The sequence below is a fragment of the Bufo gargarizans genome, unplaced genomic scaffold (genome assembly GCF_014858855.1).
Source record: "Bufo gargarizans isolate SCDJY-AF-19 unplaced genomic scaffold, ASM1485885v1 original_scaffold_1742_pilon:::fragment_2:::debris, whole genome shotgun sequence".
NCBI classification, from domain to species: domain Eukaryota; kingdom Metazoa; phylum Chordata; class Amphibia; order Anura; family Bufonidae; genus Bufo; species Bufo gargarizans.
The window spans coordinates 78,187-99,416 of NW_025334490.1; the positions used below are offsets into that span (position 1 = coordinate 78,187).

The window sequence follows — 21,230 nt, forward strand, 5'->3', positions numbered from 1 at the left end:
TCAAGCAAGAAAATCGATTGCTTATTACTGGATTAATTAACATCCCCCAAAAGTTAGGTAATTGGTGGAGAAGATTCACACATTGATACGATTGGAAAGATATGTATACCAGAAACAAAACAGTCTGAAAAAATTTGAGAAAATATGGAACTCATGGTTGCAGCATTATAACATTATAATTTAGCCTGTAGGGGTAACAATAAGGATACTTTTAGGTGACGTGAAAAGATAGCACTAGATGTCTAGTAGCTATTACTCTGCTGGGGCAGACTAATGTCTGTTATTGCATGTTATAACTTTGTAATGTATACCATCGGATAGCTGCCGAGCAAGCATGACCACCGTCCCGAGAACTGATTCAGCTTTTACCAGCAGTCCTATGGCGGTGAATGCAGAGGTGCCCATGTATGTGTGGTGTGCTCGCCATTCACTTCTATGGAACTTCTGAAAAATAGCCAAACACTCTTGCTTGGCTATGTTTTGGGAGTGAATAGAAGTGAATGGAGAGCACGCCAGACATTTGGCTTTAGGCCGGATAGTCAGGTTTTCTGGTCCCCCTTTCAGAGCAAGGCCTGGACGGATGCTTGGGTGTCCTTCTTTTTTGTGGCTCCATGCTCAGACAAGAGCACTGTGTGCTACAGACTGACTGACGCATTTTCACCCCCCACCCCCCCGTCAGTGACTAGAGCAGGCTAACATATCACTTTGACTGACTGAGGGTGAGAGAAGCACTCCGGGCCTGCGTGCAGCTACTTTTTCTCTTGTCAGGCATTGTTACTGGGAAAGGATGTCTGACTTAGCAGAGTTGGGGGCGTGGGTTGGGGCATGGCCTTGGACGGCCTCCTTTTTTGGGGTTAAGCAAGTAGCCATCCTAGTTGTGCGCTTTCCTTCACTTTGGGGGCCCCATTCTGGAGATAGGAGGGGGTCTCAGTGGTCGGACTGACATCTATTCAACGTTGGTGGCATATCCTTGCGATATGCCATCAATGTCTGAGATTGGTCAACCTCTTTACTGGTGTAGGAATCTTCAGTCTTCATAAATTTGCCTTTTTGTGTTTTAATCCTCATTATTCTCCAGATCTTTGCTTGAAACTATCAGGACAAGAGAAATGTTTGTGCTGCTGATGTACTTGGCTTTTTCTAGAGTGGACACAGCTGCAGCAAACCCTCAGCTGTGTGAAGTTTTATATTATTTTAGGTATTTACAAAAAAATGGTTAGTCACCATTATACCTCACCTCCCTGCCATGTTTCCAGAAGGCAATATAACTAAACACTAATGACTATCGCTAGCTGATTTGTCTCTCCACCACTCTATTAGTCCCTGTCCTGGCACCGCTGTGATATGATGTAAAACAGCTCTGGATGGAGGAGAAGCTGTACTTCAGCCAGATGTGAGATTATTATGCTAGATCTTTACATATGACTTCCAAGAGTTTGACATGATGAGATGGTATGACTACAATGGATGACCTCAGCTCTCATTGTTTAGGTGACATCCAGAGTTCAGGATCTAATTGAGTGCACACTGTGTAGTACACACGATTCATAAATGTATGGTTAAAAAGATCATATTACCAACCTTTGTGACCTGCAACTATCTTTAGAATGGGCCCCCCAAAATAAAGAAGAGCGCACCTCACATGTTTGCTCTCCATTCATTTCCATAGAAGTGCCAAAAATAGCAGAGCGAACATGCTCAGCTATTTTCGTGACTCCCATAGAAGTGACTCGACGGTGGCCAAGCTTGCACGGTGCGGTCTGCTTCAATTTCAGGCTCCTTTGGACTCACATCTATCTGACACTGGTGACACATTCTAGAAATATCCCACCAATGTCTAAAAAGGTTTACCTTTACTTTAAAAGTATTTTTTATGTGTCATAGTGACATATCAAAGGTTTTGAGGTTTTGATGAAGGTCCTAGCGCTGAGATCCCCACAATCGCTAGAATGTGGGGAACAAGTGCTCCTAAAGAGCACTCTCTCCACGCTGTAGGAGGAGGGCTTGAGATTGGCTCAGACTTTCTACTGAGCCTCTTTCCTGCAGCGAGAAGAGAGAACGTTCCGCATGAGCATATCTTTCTCCTCATTCTTGCGATTGGTGGAGTCTCAGCACTTGGATCCCCACCGATTAAAATCTTTGACATGTCACTATGACGTATAATTTTTTTTTTTAAGTATAGGTACACTTTAAGGAGATCTTGTGGAGATTTGCCAGCCCCTGTATCAGGGACAGGGGCGGATTGGCCATAGACATTACAGGGAAATTTCCCGGTAGGCCAATGTCCAGGGGGACACTCACTCCTGTTGGCCACAGGCCAGGTACATAATGATCTTATGCTTAACGGCCACAGGTGCCCTCCTGAACTCAACTGTATTACCATCCTCAGGACATTGACACAGTTGGATAATGTTGCGAGGGAGGCAGTATTTTGTGCTTCACTGTGGTATTTGATTCTGCTGGGGCTGTATTTTGTGCTGCACTATGGTATTACAAGCCCTGGCTACTTCTGTTGTCCCTGTCTACTTTTGTTGATCGTCTTTTGTCCATTAGGACCAGTCTACAACATGGGGCCTCTTTTTTAGTATTTTTTCCAGGGCAACTTTAAGTTTCCCAATCCGCCTCTGATCAGGGAGGTCCCATTGATATTTGCCTGAGGACTAACATATTGTAGATGCAACAGCAAAATGACCATTGCAACCATTGCTTCTGTAAACTGTATTATAGTTAACTAAACATTTAAGAAACTGTGCCTCTCTATGGAGAAGATTGCTATAAGACCCCACGTTGTTGGCAAGACCGTGACTGGAGACTGGTGAGACCATGTGTTGATTGCTGTGTTGACAGTAAGGCCCCTTTCACACGAGCGAGTTTTCCACACGGGTGCAATGCGTGACGTGAACGCATAGCACCCACAATTAATCCTGACCCATTCATTTCAATGGGTCTGTGTACATGAGCGTTTTTTATTTACGCATCAGTTCTGCGTTGCGTGAAAAACGCAGCATGTTCTATATTCAGTTTTTTTCAAGCAGCCCTGGCCCCATAAAAGTGAATGGGGCTTCAGTGAAAACTCTTTGCATCCGGAAGCAAGTGCGGACGCGATGCGTTTTTCACTGATGATTGCTAGATGTTGTTTGTAAACTTTCAGTTTTTTATCACGTGCGTGAAAAACGCATCAAAACGTATTGCACTCGCGGGAAAAAACTGAACGCAGACAAAACTGACTAAACTTGCTTGTAAAATGGTGCGAGTTTCACTGAACACATCCGGACCTAATCCGTCACGCTCGTGTGAAAGGGGCCTAAACCTGCTGTGACTCAACCTGTGCCATAACATAAGACTGAGGAGGACCACCCCTGAGGTCTTATGTTACCAATGAGGAAATTAAGCATTACATAGTTCTTATTGAAAACAATGGACTGTCTGTGCAAAACATATACAGGATCCTCACGAGTGAGACACTCTTTGTACCCACCCAGGGTCAGGAATGGGGACCCCCTTCTATTAAAGGGAGTCTGTCACCACATTTGAGCATATTAGACTGATCAAATAGTGTTATATGTGCCACTGTGAACTTAAAAACTGTACCTTTGTTGTATCTAATGGAGTTTTCTTTCAACCAAAAATGAACTTTTAAGATTCTGTAAATGCGCCCTGTCAAGTGCCCAGGGCGGCGTCTCAATCGTCCGAGCCCCAGGCAGCACCTCCTCAACGGCTCATAAGCCCACCCCCCTGTGTGCCTCTGCCTGCCCATTTACTCTCCTCCTCTCTCCTTTTCCACTGCGGCTGCGCGGTCAAATTCGTAGCGGGTGCAGTGGAAAAGGAGAGAGGAGGAGAGTAAACGGGCGGGCAGAGGCACACGGAGGGCGGGGTTATGAGCCGTTGAGGAGGTGCTGCCTGGGGCTCGGACGACTAAGACGCCGCCCTGGGCACTTGAGAGGGCGCATTTACAGAATCTTAAAAGTTCATTTTTGGCTGAAAGAAAACTCCATTAGATACAACAAAGGTACCGTTTTTAAGTTCTCGGTGGCACATATAACGCTATTTGATCAGTCTAATATGCTCAAATGTGGTGACAGACTCCCTTTAACTCAAAATTCTCTATTAAAGTATGGAAATATAAGCCGTTTGAAACCAGACAGCCTTTTTAAGAATCATCCTGTAATTCAGATTTAACATATATACAGTATATCAGTCTTTATCTTTATTTCTGTCTCGAAGCATGTTGGACAAGTAAACCAAACATTTTTGTTTCTTTGATCACAAGTTTCAAAACAACCACGTCCTAAAACGTGGGCAATTATTCCAGATTAAATGATGGGGATGGCTTTGAAGCTAAAGTGAATGACAAGAGGGCAAGAGTTCTTTGAACACCTGTTTTTATCACATAGTCAGAGTGGACTCAGAGTAAATGTCTGACAATCTTCAAAGAGTTTGAAGGTTGTCTAAAATCATTGTCAAAGGAGTTTTTCAGTAAAAAAACAAAAAACATTTTCATAATTCGTATACCCTTTTAGGGAATTTAGTTAAGGGTGGTGTCTTCTGTTCAGAAGCCTCATCTTTTACCCACTGTGGAACTCAAACATGTCTAAGTGTCAAGTATTGAAGTGCCCATACATACTACACAAAGGTTGGCTGATCCTGTAATGAGTCTCCAGACCCTCCCTTGACAGCATTTGTGTGTGGTATTGACATCCAATTTACCTCAATATGGCTGATCTGCAATACCAGACACAACCCATGGACATGTGAGGAGCAGTTTGTGGAAGAAAGCAGCCATGTTTTTGTACTCTTGTACCACCCCTTTCAGATAATATTTAATGTGTGCAATAAATATGGCTGACATCTACAGTAGCTGGGATTCAGGACTAGTATGGTTTTGGTTAGGACCAGGTCCATTTGTAATTATGGACCTTTGGGCAATAACGTCAAAGGGGTCCTCCTGTTTAGAACCTCGAAACAGATTGCAATGTCCTCCCCCCTTCCCCCAACCAATTGGGCCCTTTGTTCTTCTGAGCTATACATGATGCTGATGCCAGCTGTGCTTATAATAGTTACATTTTTCTTATAATGTCCTGTATTATAATAATCAATCATTTATCACTCATGCACAGCTCAAATAAAATATACCACCTCTGCTCAATCTGCCTCCCACCCTACATACTGAGGTTGGCAGTACTGCTTGCTGTATAGTGTTACACATTCCCACACAGTTGAAAAGTCCAGTGCCAAAATGCCCTGTGCCTAAGCTTCACCCAAGCCCCTTACACGTGTAGTGTACCCCTACACATTCCATCTACAACTTGTCTCAAATTTCCCAATCCATGCTTTGCATACACTGAATGTGTACAGTTTTAAGGTGGCCCAGGCTCTTTATGTAATGACAGTAAGAGCCTGGAATCTCCTCAGAAGTCACTATATGTCCATCATAGTTGCTGGAGGTCAAATCAGAGCCTGTCAACAGTTTGTAACTCAGGATCACAATGGTTTTTCAAACAAATCTTTGCTTCATAATGAGCAGCATATTCCTGGGTAATCTCTGAATGTTGCCATTAAGGTCTACAGCTGCCAAATCTCTCAATGCTAGATCCTCATGGAGATACTATCTCATAGCACCTTTGGCATTAACATAATTTGAGGAACATGTTCCAACCACAAGAGGACATCAAAGTGCAAACTTTGACAAAAGTGCCAACTATGAACCATGCCAAAATGACACTCTGCCCTAGTATAAAAACTTGTTTAACTATACTACAGAAAAAATTGCATTGGTCAATACTTCATGCCAGTCTGCCAGATGCTTCTTACCTCACTCTTCTAACAAGTCCTGAGGACCCATAGCCTTCTTTCAAGTGGTCATCTACTGACTGCAGACCATGATGCTATTTTTTTAGTAACCTTAAAGGGATTATCCAAAGTGTAAAACATGCCCCCCAATGCCCGGGCCCCTCATATAGATTATGCTTACCCCGGTCCACGGCACCCACGTCGCTCCTGCTCCCCACACGCCGCCGCTGCATCGCAGGTGACGCTAGGGAGGCTCGTCCCCGTTGCGGCCTGCTATTGGCTGCTCCCCCCGTCACCGGATGTTTTGATCCATGCAACGGGGAGATGCAGCAGTAGATGTGCGGGGAACAGGAGCGACGTGAGTGCCGGGGGCAGGGTTAGTGTTATCTATATGCGGGGCTTGGGCATTGGGGGGCATGTTTTACACTTAAGAAAACCCCCTATAAACCTAATGGGCCAGATTTATCATTAGCTTAAGTCAGAATAATGGAGTGAAAAAGTCGCAAATTTTTGCGTAATCGCTTAAACTGTGCAAAAATTTGTGACTTTTTTCTGCTCTGCACTATGCTCGCCAGTTTTCTGAAAGTGGGCGTGTTTTCTTATGTAAATGAATCTCTAGACAGATTTACTATTGAGGCTATTTAAAAAGTCGCAAAAAAGTCGCAATTTCACTCCAGTGAGGACCATGCTTATCTTATGAGACTTTTTAATAGAACATGCGACTTTTTCATAAAAACGTGCAACTTTTTCGTAAAGATGTGCGACTTTTGTAAAGCTGCTTACTGACTGATAAACTGGTACCTGTCAAACCACATTTATTACAGTCTTAAAGGGCCAATCATAAATCTGACTTGGCTAAAACTTACTTTAGCCATATGTTAAAGTGGAGTGAGCTGTCAGAGTCGTGATAAATCTGGCCCAATGTCTATCTTATCTCTTGCTTTGCAGTTGATAAAGTGTCAAGAAATATTCTTGTTCCTATTATCATTGCCTTATCTCACATATCTCCAGTACCTTCAAGAACATTTACATGCATGAATGTGAAGGATCCACTTTCCACCTACAACGTAGATGCTACTGGTATAAATATCTAGCCTGGACAGGACATTTGGACCTCTAAACATTTTCCTGCATGATACGACAAAGATTGCTCTTTTATGTCAATCTTGTGAGATGCTAATCATTTGGCTCAAAGTCTCTACACATATTCGAGAACATAGATCTAATCTAATCTAATTTAATACCCAGCTGTAAACTAAAATGTGTCCAGTGGATGATGTAGAAATGTCCATGTTTATCCCTCTCTAACAAGTTGGCTGACAATCTTGGTTTCGCCTATACTATTGTTTATCCTGATGACTTAATTTACACTTAAAGGCTGGCTTTAAATGCGTTCATTTAGCAAGATGAGGACGTACCCAATTTGCGTAGCACATTCTTGCTGCTCTGTCATTGTGTATTTGGCTTGGGATTGTTGTGATTATACAATATTGTTATTCACTGTGTCTGATTGATGCTGGGAGTGAAAATGATGACTTGAATGACTACATATGTGTTTATTTGTCTGGATGGAAAAGAGACCTTTATGTCTGGATTGTTTTATCAGCTTCGCGTTGTTGCATGCAGACTCCAGCTCTACTGAAGGACCATGAGGGTGGTAAGAATAGAGAGTGATCTTGACACTTCGGGCTGAGGGTATAGTTATACAGAAAGGGTCATGAATGGCTCATGGTACAGGAGGAGCTTTTAACTTCCTCTGCCACGTCAGGACAATCAGCATTTGGGGTGATAGTTACGAGGGTGGCCAGTTTTCAGAGTGGTACATATAAGAGTCCTCAGTGTGGTAGTTATAGTGAGGTGAGTTGATCAGTGGGGAGGTAGTTGTGGGGTGATCGATTTCATGGTGTTGGTATGAGAGATAATGAGCAGAGGGTGATATGAGGGTTATAAGTGCAGTAGTTATGGGGTTATCAGAGTCATAGTGGTAGTTATCAGGGCAATCATTGAAAGGGTGGTACTTATTGGGGTTATCAGTAGCCGGGTGGTAGTTATTGCTGTTGGTAGGGTGTACAGTATGTAAGGTGCTCAGCATTGAAGTGGTATTTATAAAGGTGATCAGTGTTGGGATGGTGGGTATAGTAGGTGACAAGTGTCAGGGCAGTAGTTATGGCTGTGATTGCTGTCAAGATTATAGATAAGGGTTGATCAGTGTCTTTGTAGTAGTTATAAGGCGATTGGTGTTGGGTTGGTGGCTATAGGGCAGGGGATGGCAGCACATCAATTGGTGCCATGCACAATTAAATCAATCAACAGGTGAAGGGAGGGGTTGGGAGGAACAATCCCAGCAAAAAAAAGGATGGTTAACAGATAATTTGTATGCTGCGAAAACGGCGGTCTTTGCAGACAGTCTGAGAGGTAAGAGTGGTAAGGTTTATTTGCTGTTAATCACGCACAGGAGGGAAGGGGACAGGAACTTGGCCTGGAAACTAGGGTAAAAGAGAAGGTCACCTCCTAGTACAACCCTAATTCAAATCCTGACTACCAGTATGAACTGACCTCAATAGTACGAAAGTTCATACACAGGAACCTAGAGCCCGAACACACCCTGTAGGGCCCTGGTATAGTGACAGAATTTGTGAAAACCTATTCCTCCACCAGAAGGATGAACAGGAGTCTCCCTCCGTCCTAGATACAAAAGACAGGGAAATACAACAAACAAAATACAAATAGGGAAGATGACACTTAACTTCACATGGAGCAAAGGCAGCGCCAGGAGCTCAACCGAGATCCAACAACCAGATAGCCTAGATAACCAGAGTCCAGAAACTGAAGCTATGAACCGCACCCCCAGAAGGGGTAAGCAGTAATAAATAGGGGAAGTTAAATGACCAAACCAACAACACCTGCAAGAGGTGTGGTCATTACCAAAACAACACAGACATAAATGATCCACAAGGAACCAGTCAGATTAACCCACATATTGCCAGTCTCTCTGATCTCCTGGCACCTGTCATGGGAGTGTCCGTGACAAAAACACAGGAAGTGACGAGCGCCGACCCTTAAGGAAATGCTGCAGGAAACAAGCAGCAAGCATGCTGTAGCCAGGGCTAGGAGGAAACACTGGCAGCAGATCACCGCTGAACATGGCGCCCGGGACCCGGCGGTAAGCAGGGGAACAGCGGCGCACAGCTTTTATCATCCATTATCAGACACTGTGAGAAATCTGGCATAGTTTAAAGGGGGTTCTCCAGAAAGGAGACTGGACTGCGCATATGATGATGTTATATGTTTGGAAGATTCGGTTTATTGGCAACATCTGAGTTAATTAGAGACATACCTGTGGATGTATTTAAATTCACACCTGAAACACACTGCTTCTTTGTGTAGCATCATGGGAAAGTCTAAAGAAATCAGCCAAGATATCAGGAAGAGAATTGTGGACTTGCACAAGTCTGGCTCAACCTTGCGTGCAATTTCAAGATACCTGAAGGTGCCTCGTTCATCTGTACAAACAATTATATGCAAGTACAAATAAGATGAGAATGTCCAGCCATCATACCGCTCAGGAAGGAGATGGGTTCTGTGTCCCAGATATGAACGTGCTTTGGTCCGACATGTGCATATCAACCCAATTCAAAAGCAAAAGACCTTGTTAGGATGATGTGTCAATATCCACAGTGAAACGAGTACTGTATCAACATAGGCTGAAAGGGCACTCTGCCGGGAAGAAGCCATTAGTCCAAAAGATACATAAAAAAGCCAGATTAATGCACACAGGAACAAATACCTACATTTTAGGAGCCATGTCCTGTGGTCAGACGAAACTAAAATTTAACTTTTCGGCCATAATGATCGTCGTTATGTTTGGAGGAAAAAGGGAGAAGCTTGAAAGCCTATGAACACCATCCCAACAGTGAAACACGAGGGTGCTGCAGGGGGGACTGGTGCACTTCATAAAATAGATGTCATCATGAGGAAAGAAGATTATGTGGAAATACTGAAGCAACATCTCAAGACATCAGCCAGGAAGTTAAAGCTTGGGCGGAAATCGGTCTTCCAAATGGACAATGACCCGAAGCATACTGCTAAACTGGTTACAAAGTGGCTTAAGGATAACAAAATCAATATTTTGAAGTGACCATCAAAAAGCCCTGAACTCAATTCTATTGGAAATTTATGGAGAAAGCTTAAAAGGCAGGTGCAGCAAGATGACCAACAAACATGGCTCAGTTACACTAGTTTTGTCAGGAGGAATAGGCCCAAATTCCAACCAACTATTGTGAGAAGCTTGTGGAAGGATATCCAAAACGTTTGTCCCAAGTCATACAGTTTAGGGTACTTTAATGCATGTCCTATTTCTTTCTAGTTTGCGGACAAGGATAGGCATTATTACAATGGATCCGCAAAAAAAACTGATCCGCAAAAAAAAAACGGATGACATACGGGACGTCATCCCTTTTTTGGGCGGATCCGCAATTTGCGGACCGCAAAACACATACGATCGTGTGCATGTAGCCTAACTCAGATGTTGCCAATAAAACTAACAGAAGCTTCCAAACACATGACATCATCATACGGGCAGTCCAGAATTGTTTAAAGGCATAGTAATCTTAGTGTATGTAAGCTTTTGACATTGCAGAAAGTAATAAAAATGCCTTAAAACATTATCTCTCTCATTATTCTGGCACTTGTCAAATAATACTAATTATGGTAATCTGAATTGGCCAAAAACAGCAAAGGTTTATTCTGATTTCATGTCAGATATTGAGAAAAACATGCATATGTGTCTTTTTATATAGTGTATGTAAACCTCTGGTTTCAACTGTATCATAGGCAGCATCACATCAGTCCTGCTTATATTGTAGGAAAGGTTGCTGGCGGCCATTTAAACTCGATCCTGGAGAACCCCCTTTAGGGTCGATTCACACATCCGTATGTGTTTTTCAGATCCACAAAACACGGACACCGGCAATGTTTTGCAGAACGCACATCGCCGGCACTAATAGAAAATGCCCAATCTTGTCCGCAATTGTGGACAAGAATAGGACATGTTCTATTTTTTTCGGGAACGAAATAGCAGACCCAGAAGTGTCACATCGTGTGACCTCATAGAAATGAATGGGTCCGCAATTCCGTTCCGAAAAATGCGGAACAGAATTGCGGAAGTGTGAATGGAGCCTTAAACTGTGCCAGATTTATCACGGTGTCTGATAATGGATGATAAATCTGGCGCACCTATCGACTGTCTAGTCTGACTTTACACCTCCTATTACTTGGCTCCAAAAAAAGGCCAAGCCTGGTGTGTTTTTTTTAACGCATGCTGCCACATTTAAGCAGCAGCCTCTTTACAGTGAAACCACACCCCTTTTCAGCAAGCCACAGCCTTTATTAGTTGTAAAACACTATATTTGGGGGTAAATTGAACCACAATTCTGCCACATTTTGATTAGTAAATCTCCCACAGTGTATATATTCTTTTGAGAAAAATATCTCCTTTGAATATTAGGCTGTTTCAAATTTTTATATATTTTTTTTAAAGTAAAGAATGAAAAATAAATAAAATCAGTGTGTGCTTTATTATACTCTCAGGATAGCAGTTTGATGCTTTCAATATTGATGGATGATGTGTTAGGCTTCGCCTGCCAAGTCGTCTATACAGCGAGTGCAGCGGCTGGTTGGCAGCATCATGTGCACACACTTCTACATTGAGTCTCCGGAATATCCACACAGGCTGCTGAAAACTATTCCATAAAACCTAACACATGAGGAAGTCTAACATAACGAAGAATGAGGAGGATGAAAAATGATCTGTTTCTGAGAAAGCTTTCGTTAGCATTACACCTGATAAATGTCCCCCAATAGGTTTTTGTGGCTACCCTACAGGCCGTTCCTTCCCTTCAACCACACAGGGCAATGGCGATTTCCATATAAAGCAAAAGATCACGGTAGGAGCTGTTAAATTTTTGCCCTTTGTCTGCCTCCATAACTGCACCCTACCTGTCCTTCTGACTTGTTGCAGGGCCCATCTTTATTATGGGGCCCAGGAGGTGACTTTAATTTACCCAATTAGATCAGATTGCTTTGAGATGGTAGCTAAGAAGCATGCAACCTGCCCTGTGCTTCAGTTGTCCCTTCTGAAGGGGGCAGCCAATGAGGGCCTGGTACCTGAGGCTGGTGCCCACCACCAATTGTGTTTTAGACATTTTGTAGTAACGGTAGTAGATTTCTGTATGTTTGAAGCTGTTATTAGGGCAATGTATATATTGCCAGCACTCTAGTGGAGTGCACTGATATTTTGGTGAAGTATGGTATATTATGTTTGCAGTATATGACGGTGACCATATAGCATTGTGACAACTGTATCAAAGGGTTATTTAGCTAGTTATGACACTGTTTTGGGCACTCTCCTGCATGGTTTAGTTGTAATTTGTACACTGCATGGCAGTACATTATAGGGTGGGGGTTGCCAAGAGAACATTCCACCCAGGACATCATCCAGTGAACAGCCGCCACAGTTTTTACTAACATCTGACCGTTAATGAATAGACCCTCACGGGTCATCTACCTTACTTAATTTATATAGCCCATGTGTCTCAGAATATTCTTTCCCTTCCTGGAAGCTGCTCTTGTTTTTAATTGGGAAATGTAGATGTCAGAAACTTATACTGCCCATTAAAGGGGTTGTTCCATGAAAAAAATTCTACAGTTTTTAAACCAGCACCTGGATCTGAATACTTTTGTAATTGCATGTAACTAATAATGTAGCATAGCTACTGAGTTATTCAAAAAAATATATCTGTACAGCGTCACCTGCTCTTCGTTCTTTTTCTAATTTATTTGTCCGCCTCACTGAGAAGGCCGCACATGCTCAGTCTCATCCTGAAACTGCCTCCTGAGCTGTGATAGGGAGATCATGGACACGCCTCCTGAGCTGCAGCAGAAAAGACGCTCCCCTTGAGCTGCCAGCCTGATATAAATCTAGCAGAGCAATAAATAGGGAGATCTCTGGATCCATGTGAGGTACAGGGCTGGTTCTAACTTTGATTGTCATGTACTTTATGGTGCACTGTATGATGTATGCTTTTCACTTTTTACATTAGCATGAGATAACCCCTTCAAGAAAATTCACAGTATCAGAATCAGCCATTGGAGCAACATACAAGAGTATGGCTATAAAATCCTAGTTCAATGCAATCAAAAGAGGGAGAGGAGAAGGGGAGAACCTATCTGTGGTTACATGGTTCCTCTGACTGGAATTATTCAGCCACAATGACTTTCAATGACTGTCCTGCATGAAATATTCATGTAATGTTTCAAGTCACTCTTTCTACCATTGTTGCAAATATGTAATGGGGACTACAATGTTGTCTATTGCAGCTGCTGCTCAGGAGAAGGCAGATGTCTGCTGCACCACTGGATATGAGTGGGCATCACTGAATCAGGATTGTGCTGGCCTGCCTGCTGTCCCAGACTCCAAACAGTGCAGGTGAGTGAAGTCCAACTAAATCATATAACAAAGCAAAGTAATAATATGATATGGCTGGGTGAATAGGCTAAGAATCAGTAGTCAAGCAACATGAAAAAAATACATGTATAAAAACGATGTTGCATTTACAAACTGATCTGCAAATAGGCAAAACTCAAATTGCCAGAAAGTACTAGCACATCTGTAACAGATGTATATGTCATGCTGGGATTTACTGCTCTGAGAGAAGCATACAGAGCTGCTTCACTTGAGTGTTTGCTTACAAATACCTTGCAGACCTAGGGGGTGTTCTTTTCTCTGGTAAATATGGGTTTTGTGGTTAAAATCCTTGTAAGCTCTGTGAAGTTGACTGCAATATATTGCCCTCTGTTATCAGCTATTTTAGGTTGGGGATGGACTGTAGTGTTCTTCACGCCTGACTCTGACTCTAAGTGACTCTGACTCTAACTTTTCAGATTGTGTATGTATACACCACAACTATTCAGATATCAGATATTCAGAAATATATAATGGGGGGGGGGGGGGTGATTTATAATTTCCCCATGCCAGCATGTTTGCAACTTTATTCCTTCCACTTTTGCAAACATTTTTGTGCAAGTGCCGTTTCTCCGCTGCCCTCGCCACATTCCCAATAGGGGCTTTGTGAGGGAGAAAGGGGCAGGGCTGGTGGGCCCAACACAATAATCTTCTTTTATGCCAGTTTTCTGTCTTAAAAGAAGAATGAAATCTACGACAGCTAGGGGCTCACATAGATTTCAGTTTAGGTGCACGGACTGCCAGAGGCTGAGCCTAATTTATTAAGAGGTGCATGGGGATATAATAGGTCAGCGTAAAATGGCAATCTATGTTAAATTCCCCTCAATATCTTTAAAAGGGTTGTTATGTTTATTCGACACTCATGGGACCCACTGCCATTTCTGGGGAATTTTGTGACCTGTAACATTGCAGAAAGCCCACTGAAATTAATGGATTTCACTGATTTCTATAGCTCCCCTGTCCGGTTAATGGATTAATGGAGGGGTATGCACATAATACCCTACTTACCAGCTTACCATGCTTTAATAAGAAAAAATATAAGGTATCCTTAATACTCTAGCCCTTTCTGAGAATTTCCAGGATTATAAAAAAGGGATTCCCCCCCCCCCCCAGAAACAGAACTGCTCTTGTCTGGCATTGAAGCTCATTGAGCAACTGTATTGAAGCTCATTCAATGAGTGCAATACCAGACAAAGCCACCAGACAAGAGTTGTGCTGTTTTTGGAAAAAAATAAGGCAGATCCCCTATAGAAATATCTACAATTTTTTTTTTGTAGAAAACTGGTAATTCAATGCTAAAAGCAAACCTATAACTGAAGATGAGAACGTTTTAATGACATAGTGGAGGATCTGCTTTGCAACTCGAAGAATGAGTGTATCTTGAACGTTCACAGGCATTTTATTCCTTGCCTGATCCTCATAAGTCCTTCTCTGTGATGAGAACACGTCACCGCAGTCCCATGGTTTAGGGGGTACGGATACAGGGTTAAAGTACAGCTCTACAAATCATTTGAAGATATCGAAGTTGGTTCTGGGCTTCCTGGCTCTTCATAAAAGAAGTCTTTTCTAAGCCTTTAGCTAAACAAGCTTATCTTGTAGACACAAATAAGCGGGAATACTTCTCTGCAGATTGAATTAGGAAATCCACTTTTCTTTGAAAGTTGTCTCCTGGGAGATAATGTCAAGACTTGAAAGAGGAATCACATGTGAGTGCTATTCAGTAGCTAGAGAGGGCAGCATCTGATATCCAGATACATCCAGTCAACTCTTCTATGCAGAGGCATAGCTTGAAGCTCTTGGGTCCCAATGCAAAATCTGTACTAGGACCTCCCAACTGGTGTCTTCGTATGTGGAAGAGGGGACTTTGGGTGCTTTACTACTACCTCTGCACCTACTGTAGCTACACTGCATTAAATAATTTGGAACTGCCTTTTGGAGAATAGGGTTCCTCACGGCAACATTTATCATCTATTTACTGATCACATCTGATGACCTCTGTACCTTCTCATCAGCAGTAAGTGGTGACCAAGCATGTTTGCTGCTGTTTTAAAAAACTTAATGGGAGGTTCGGAAACACTTGAGAGACAAATCTGACAACCACAGCTCCACACAAATTCTCCACACCTCCGAATGATGTGGCCACAGACCAAAGACTGATGTCCCCCGTTCTATCTATATGTAATAAATATAAATGGCTAGAATACCCCTCTAAATCCTGGACTAGGAGCATTATGCTCCTCTTAGTAATTATTTAAATATAATTCTTAGGCCCAGATTTATTAATGTGTCTGCGCCCAGGGCTGGTGCAAGGATTTTTGCCACCCTAAGCAAAAGCTAATTTTGCCGCCACCCTTGACTCCGCCCATTGACCACCACCAGGGAGCTGGGACAGTGTACATTTAAAGGGGCGGGAATGGCTGCACAGGCGTGCGTGTTGGGTCCGGACCGGGATCACCCCATCAGACATGTCACCCGGTGCGGCCCGCACCCGCCACACCCCCTTCACAACGCTACTGCTAGTAGCAGTCTGCTACTGTGACTTCTATTGCGGCCAGACTCCAGAGCGTGGGCGCCCCCAGCAAGAATGTGCTCTACGTGGTGGCCTACTCTGCTTATGGGTGGTGCCAGCCCTGTCTGCGCCTTAAATCTGTCCAAAAAGAGGTGAAAATTGGGTAGGTTAGCACAACTTGTTAGAAAAGGTGGCAGGGCGTAGTAGGAAGGGTGTGGAGCTTACTTGGAATGGGGGTGGGCCCAAGATGCACTGTTTGGCATCAAAATTGCGCCACTATTCTGGTATCAAATTCTGTCTCAAAGTAAGCCAACCATTAGCTGGTACAGAGCTAGACAAAGGTGTATATCCCTGCATGCCACCTATAATCAGCCAGAGCCATTGCAGGTCTAGACAGCCTGTCTACGTTTATGCCTGTTGCTATTGTTGACGAAGGTATGCCGAAACGCGCATCGGGGTAACGCCATCCCAGGCACTCAGGTCTCAATTTTTTGAGTGAGTCCATGTTATTCTGATTCTTGTGCTGTTATGTACAATTTGCATATGTTCCAGAGGGTATATACCGCAGCTTCTTGTTGCGTTACATTACATGATATCCTCTGTGAGCACCTTTTGTAATTTAGCAGCTGCATTGCGTAGTATCCTTGGGACATATTCATTAGGACTCACTTTTTACATATTTAAAGATTATGTATGTTTGGTTTTTGACACGCATACACCTGTAATTATTGATCTCTACTGCTGGGATGGTGTTCCTGCTCCTTTCCCCCCTTTTTTAATGGTAGTTTATATATTCTTGATTTTGTAACAATAAAATATTATTATTTTTCATAAATGGATGCCTATGAGCTTTAGTTTTTTTGCAGTCTTTTTTTATTTTTTTATTGTTGGCCTTAGTAGAACTGATCGGGTTTAGTCAGCTTTAGTCCTCCGCCCATAAAGCTAGACACCTTATTCAAAAATTAGGAGTTGACCGGAATTACAATAAAATTGATGTCTTTCTTCCAGAAACAGCACCATATCTGTCCATGGTAGTGTTTAGAATTGCAGTTCAGTTTTTAATAGGAACTGCAATGTTACAACCAAACTGTATACAGGTTTGGCGCTGTTTCCAGAAAAGCACAGCCATGTTGAATTATTTTACTTAGTTCATGATTTGCATATATAGTATCTCTAGCAGGCGCGCCCATGAAACATCTGATATTTCTTTGCTCCTGTTCCTTTAGTGTAATCCAAGAACAATGTTGCCTTAATCAACTGGAGGAACTGCACTGTACAACCGGCATCAACATCGCCACCGAGAAAAATTCTTGTGATACAAGCGACCAGGAAAAACCTTCTAGCTGCGAAGCCAGGTTTGTGAAGGTGAGTGGAGATCTACTGGGATCAGTGATCCTACAAGGCCTGAGATGTAGCCCAATCACAGTGCAGCTTTCATTTCATATTCTGCCCTTCAAAAAAAAAAAAAAAGAAAGCCGCAATGTGATTGGCTGTTATGGATAGTTTCATAAGTCTGCCCCCATCAGAACTGGTGCATAATTGGTTATATTGTATGTTTCCAAATCCTCATATGGTTATAGTAGTCTGGTCGTAGGTATATTCAATACCTTGCTGGATAGTCCTAAAAGCCTTGTAATCTTATGACTGGGGACAGATTGTTAAATCTAACCCACCTGCAGTATCATTGCTAGATTATTAGTACCCAAATTAGCAGAGCCTGTGTTAATCAGAGGCGTTTACAGAAATCCGGAAAAAGCCAGAACAAGCCCTCCCCACATTAAGACCGCCTCCAAATGTTAAACGCCTTTATTAAGGTTAATTTCCAGTATTCCAGTGCAGTACGCAGCCCTGCAGGGTTAGGTGAGTGGTAGGTCACGGTTATTAGGCAGAACGAGGGTTGCACAGAGTACTCACAGTTCATAAAAGACCCTGGGCAGGCGTACAGCAGTGATGGAGAGGCTGGCACAGGGGTCCTCTGGGGCACTCTCTGTGTATAGGGACCAGGCCGGTGGTAGGTGAGGTGCCCTAGGTGTTGCAGGTTTAATGTGCCTGTGGCAAGATCCCTTTAAGTTTTGTGACGCCAGTGCCGGTAATGGTGGCAAACCGATTTGTGATAGGAATAATTGAGGAACACGATGTTTTGGTGAACCAAAACTTCCTTTTACTGGAACAAGCAACTATTTACAGTCTTTTTGGCAAAGTTCCATATAAAAGCAGCAGTCAATAGCAGGCTTACACAAATGGCAGGCTCAATGTTCTTGCAAGACACTCAGAGGGTTAAACACTTACAGATCAGGCTGCACTTTTCCTCAGAATCCTGTCTGTCTTTATCCCAAGGCCCGTATGTCCTATTGATGGCTTTATCCTTGGTTATGGAAACTTCCTCAGGTATATATCTCCTTGCATTAAATAGATCCTTCTGCCCTCCAGCTCTCAGGTTGGCTGGAAACACTTCTGCTCTGCTCTGCACTGTACTTTGTAGGAACTGCAGGTTCCTCAGGAGGTAACTCCTCTCCTGGTGGCAACTAGAAGCCTGGGCTATCTAACAGCATGTCAGGAGGTGGCCTTCAGTTCCTCTCTGGCTAAAGTGCACACTCTCTTCTGGCTCTACACAGACTCCTGATTGAGTCTACACACCCTTCCCTGAACAGGACCTGACTATATATATTAGGGGTTCCCTAGCTCCCTCTACTGTCTAGGAGGAGGAACTACACCCTAACAGGCCTGATACACAGAAACACAGGGAAAATACACATAAGTAACATAGCAATATATATTAAAATGCAATGTAAAATACAATGCCACTGTTCCACAGGAGTTGGAGAACAACGTGGCCCAATTGACCCTTGTGTAGTGCCCACATTTACCTAGTGGGACACTACACCAGGTTCAAAATGTTGTGCTCATTCATTTGATAATATATCTTGATAGGAGGGCTGTTTTTTTTATGATTTGATAAATGATACAATTCTGTATATCCACAGCCACCACTAGAGGGAGATAACTGCATATGGACTTGTACATCTAGTTTTGAACTTGAGCTGTACTGTAAATCAACATGCAGTGAGCTCCCCCTAGTGTCGTGTGCAGGTAGCCAATAGGCAGGGAAGGTACCAGTAGTTCACTGTTGTACCCGTGTGCCTCATAGCCATATGTGGGGTAGGGGCAGCCCAAGGAATGCCACCAGAACAATTCAGTGCATTGGATTCATGGTAGTACATATATTATATGGGACTTTATGGCCTCTTGTTTCTATTACAGAGGTGCTGCAACTGCTGCTTGCTGGGTAAAGAAGCCCAGGCCCGGGGTGAAAGCTGTGAACAAAGCACGTTCCTGGGCTACCAATGCAGCCTGGTGTTCAGAGCCTGCTGTGTGAAAGGACAAGAGGGGAATGAAGCCCCCAACCAGGATGAAGGTGCAATAGTCTGCATCACATGCTGACAACTACTGGTAACGATAGAGCTGCCAAGAGGTAATGGATGTGACTAACCATGTATTTTATTCCCAAAGCCAACAACTCTGTGGTCTCCAACACCGATAATGAAGACCCCTCCCTGAATGACAGATGCCGAGGTGAGCGCTGTGCCAGGGATTGTAATATTGTGACTTTACATATATTTATTACCTTGCACTGATCTTTCATTATCCTCCATGCACATCCAAAGCTGCATCCGAGGTTCAGTTTCTTTCCTGTAGTCTTTCAGATTACATTATTTAACATTCTGCAGTCTGCTATTTTTTCAGTATCTGTATAGCAAGTTTTTTTTTCCATAGTGGATTATGAAAAATCCCTACATCTCTCTCAATGCAATGCAGCAGAAAATCATGTAATAAGCATGTCTCTTTATCTGCAGGTGGCGGGCCGTGCACCCAGCAGTGCAGAGATACCGGAAGCAGCGTGGTCTGTTCCTGTTATGCGGGTTACAAGCTCCATCCTGACGGAGTCACCTGTGACGGTATCAGTAAAATACAAAACCTCTCGGCAGTGTGCGTGATATCAGTGGCAACTCAGGTTTTTATCCAGGGTCAGAGAAGGAGCTGGGGGGTGATGAAGACATGTTAGATGGAGTCCAGATATCTTCTGATTCAGATCCCAGAGACACCATTTAAATACTTTTTACATCTGCTTTTCTCTTTGCTTGCATGTATGGTCTTAGCAGTTTAACCATTCCAGCACATGATCTACGTAAATCTCTAGAAATAGGGCCAGGCTGGTGGGCATAAAGGTGAGCACATAGACATCATATGGTGGCTAAGATCCAAAGGTTGATTCAGATCCAAAATATATATGGCTACTGTCAATATATTACAGGTTCACTTTTAGATCCGGTTTTGGCATTCCTTCATATGGGGCAAAGTTGCAGCATTTTTTTTATGTGGACCCTGGATCAAGGTTACGTTTGCTCCCACCCATATACAGTTTTTTTTCCCTGAAGTGCTGCTTTCCTTGCGCGAATGTCAAATTAGCTGCAACTGTTTATTTAAAGGGTTTTTCAAGGCTACATATATTAATAACCTACACTTAGGACAAGTCATCAATATCAAATTGGTGGGGGTCCAACACCTGGCACCCCAACGATAAGCTGTTTGTAGCAGGAACTAACAGAGTTGGTGGGGGCCTGACACCTGGCACCCACACAGACCAGCTCAGCAATCTGACACAGCCACTACACAGAGAACAGCGCTGTCCTTCTGGCTCTGTCCACTGTGCTATTTCACAGTTGGCTGCTATGAATAGCTTATCATATACTGGTGCCCTATCCTCAGCATAGGTCATCAACATCTGTAACCCCTTTAATGAGTTGAGTGTCAAGTTGTCCCATGGAAAATATTCTACAGTTTTCAAACCAGCACCTGGATCTGAATAGTTTTGTAATTGCATGTAATTAAAAATTTTGCACAGCCACTGAGTTATTCAAAAAAATGTATCTGTATAGCACCACCTGCTGTTTGTTTTTGTCTTATTTTTTTGACCTGCTCACTGAGAAGGCCGCACATGCTCAGTTTCTTCCTTCATCCTGAGCTGTGATAGGGAGAGCATGGACACGCCCCCTGCGCTGTGATAGGGAGAGCATGGACACGCCCCCTGAGCTGCAGCCGGAAAGACACTCCCCTTAATCTGCCAGCTTGATATAAATCTAGCAGAGCATTGAATGGGGAGATCTCTGGATCCATGTGAGGTACAGGGCTGGTTCTAGCTTTGTTAGAAAAAGACGTCTGATTTTCATTTTTTAGATTAGTCCTGGGATAACCCCTTTCAGGATTGCTATAGCCGTGTATATGCCCACATAACACTGCCATATATTCCCCACACAGTAATGCCTAAGTAGTTAAGGGGGTTAATAGTAAAGCCCCTGGTACTATCTACGACAGTGAAGGTTGACATGCTGTACTTACAAGTAGGAATCA

General features: G+C 43.2%; 1 protein-coding gene across 2 annotated transcripts in view; it reads left to right on the forward strand.

Annotated features, from left to right (window-relative positions):
* FBLN1 (fibulin 1) overlaps window positions 1-21,230 on the forward strand; it is a 93,578-nt gene that overhangs the window by 24,437 nt on the left and 47,911 nt on the right. For both annotated transcript variants that reach the window (XM_044274413.1, XM_044274414.1), the window contains exons 2-6: window positions 13,168-13,276; window positions 17,048-17,186; window positions 19,083-19,236; window positions 19,332-19,394; window positions 19,676-19,777. In XM_044274413.1, coding sequence (XP_044130348.1) covers window positions 13,168-13,276; window positions 17,048-17,186; window positions 19,083-19,236; window positions 19,332-19,394; window positions 19,676-19,777 — 567 coding nt within the window. The remainder of the gene's footprint in view (window positions 1-13,167; window positions 13,277-17,047; window positions 17,187-19,082; window positions 19,237-19,331; window positions 19,395-19,675; window positions 19,778-21,230) is intronic.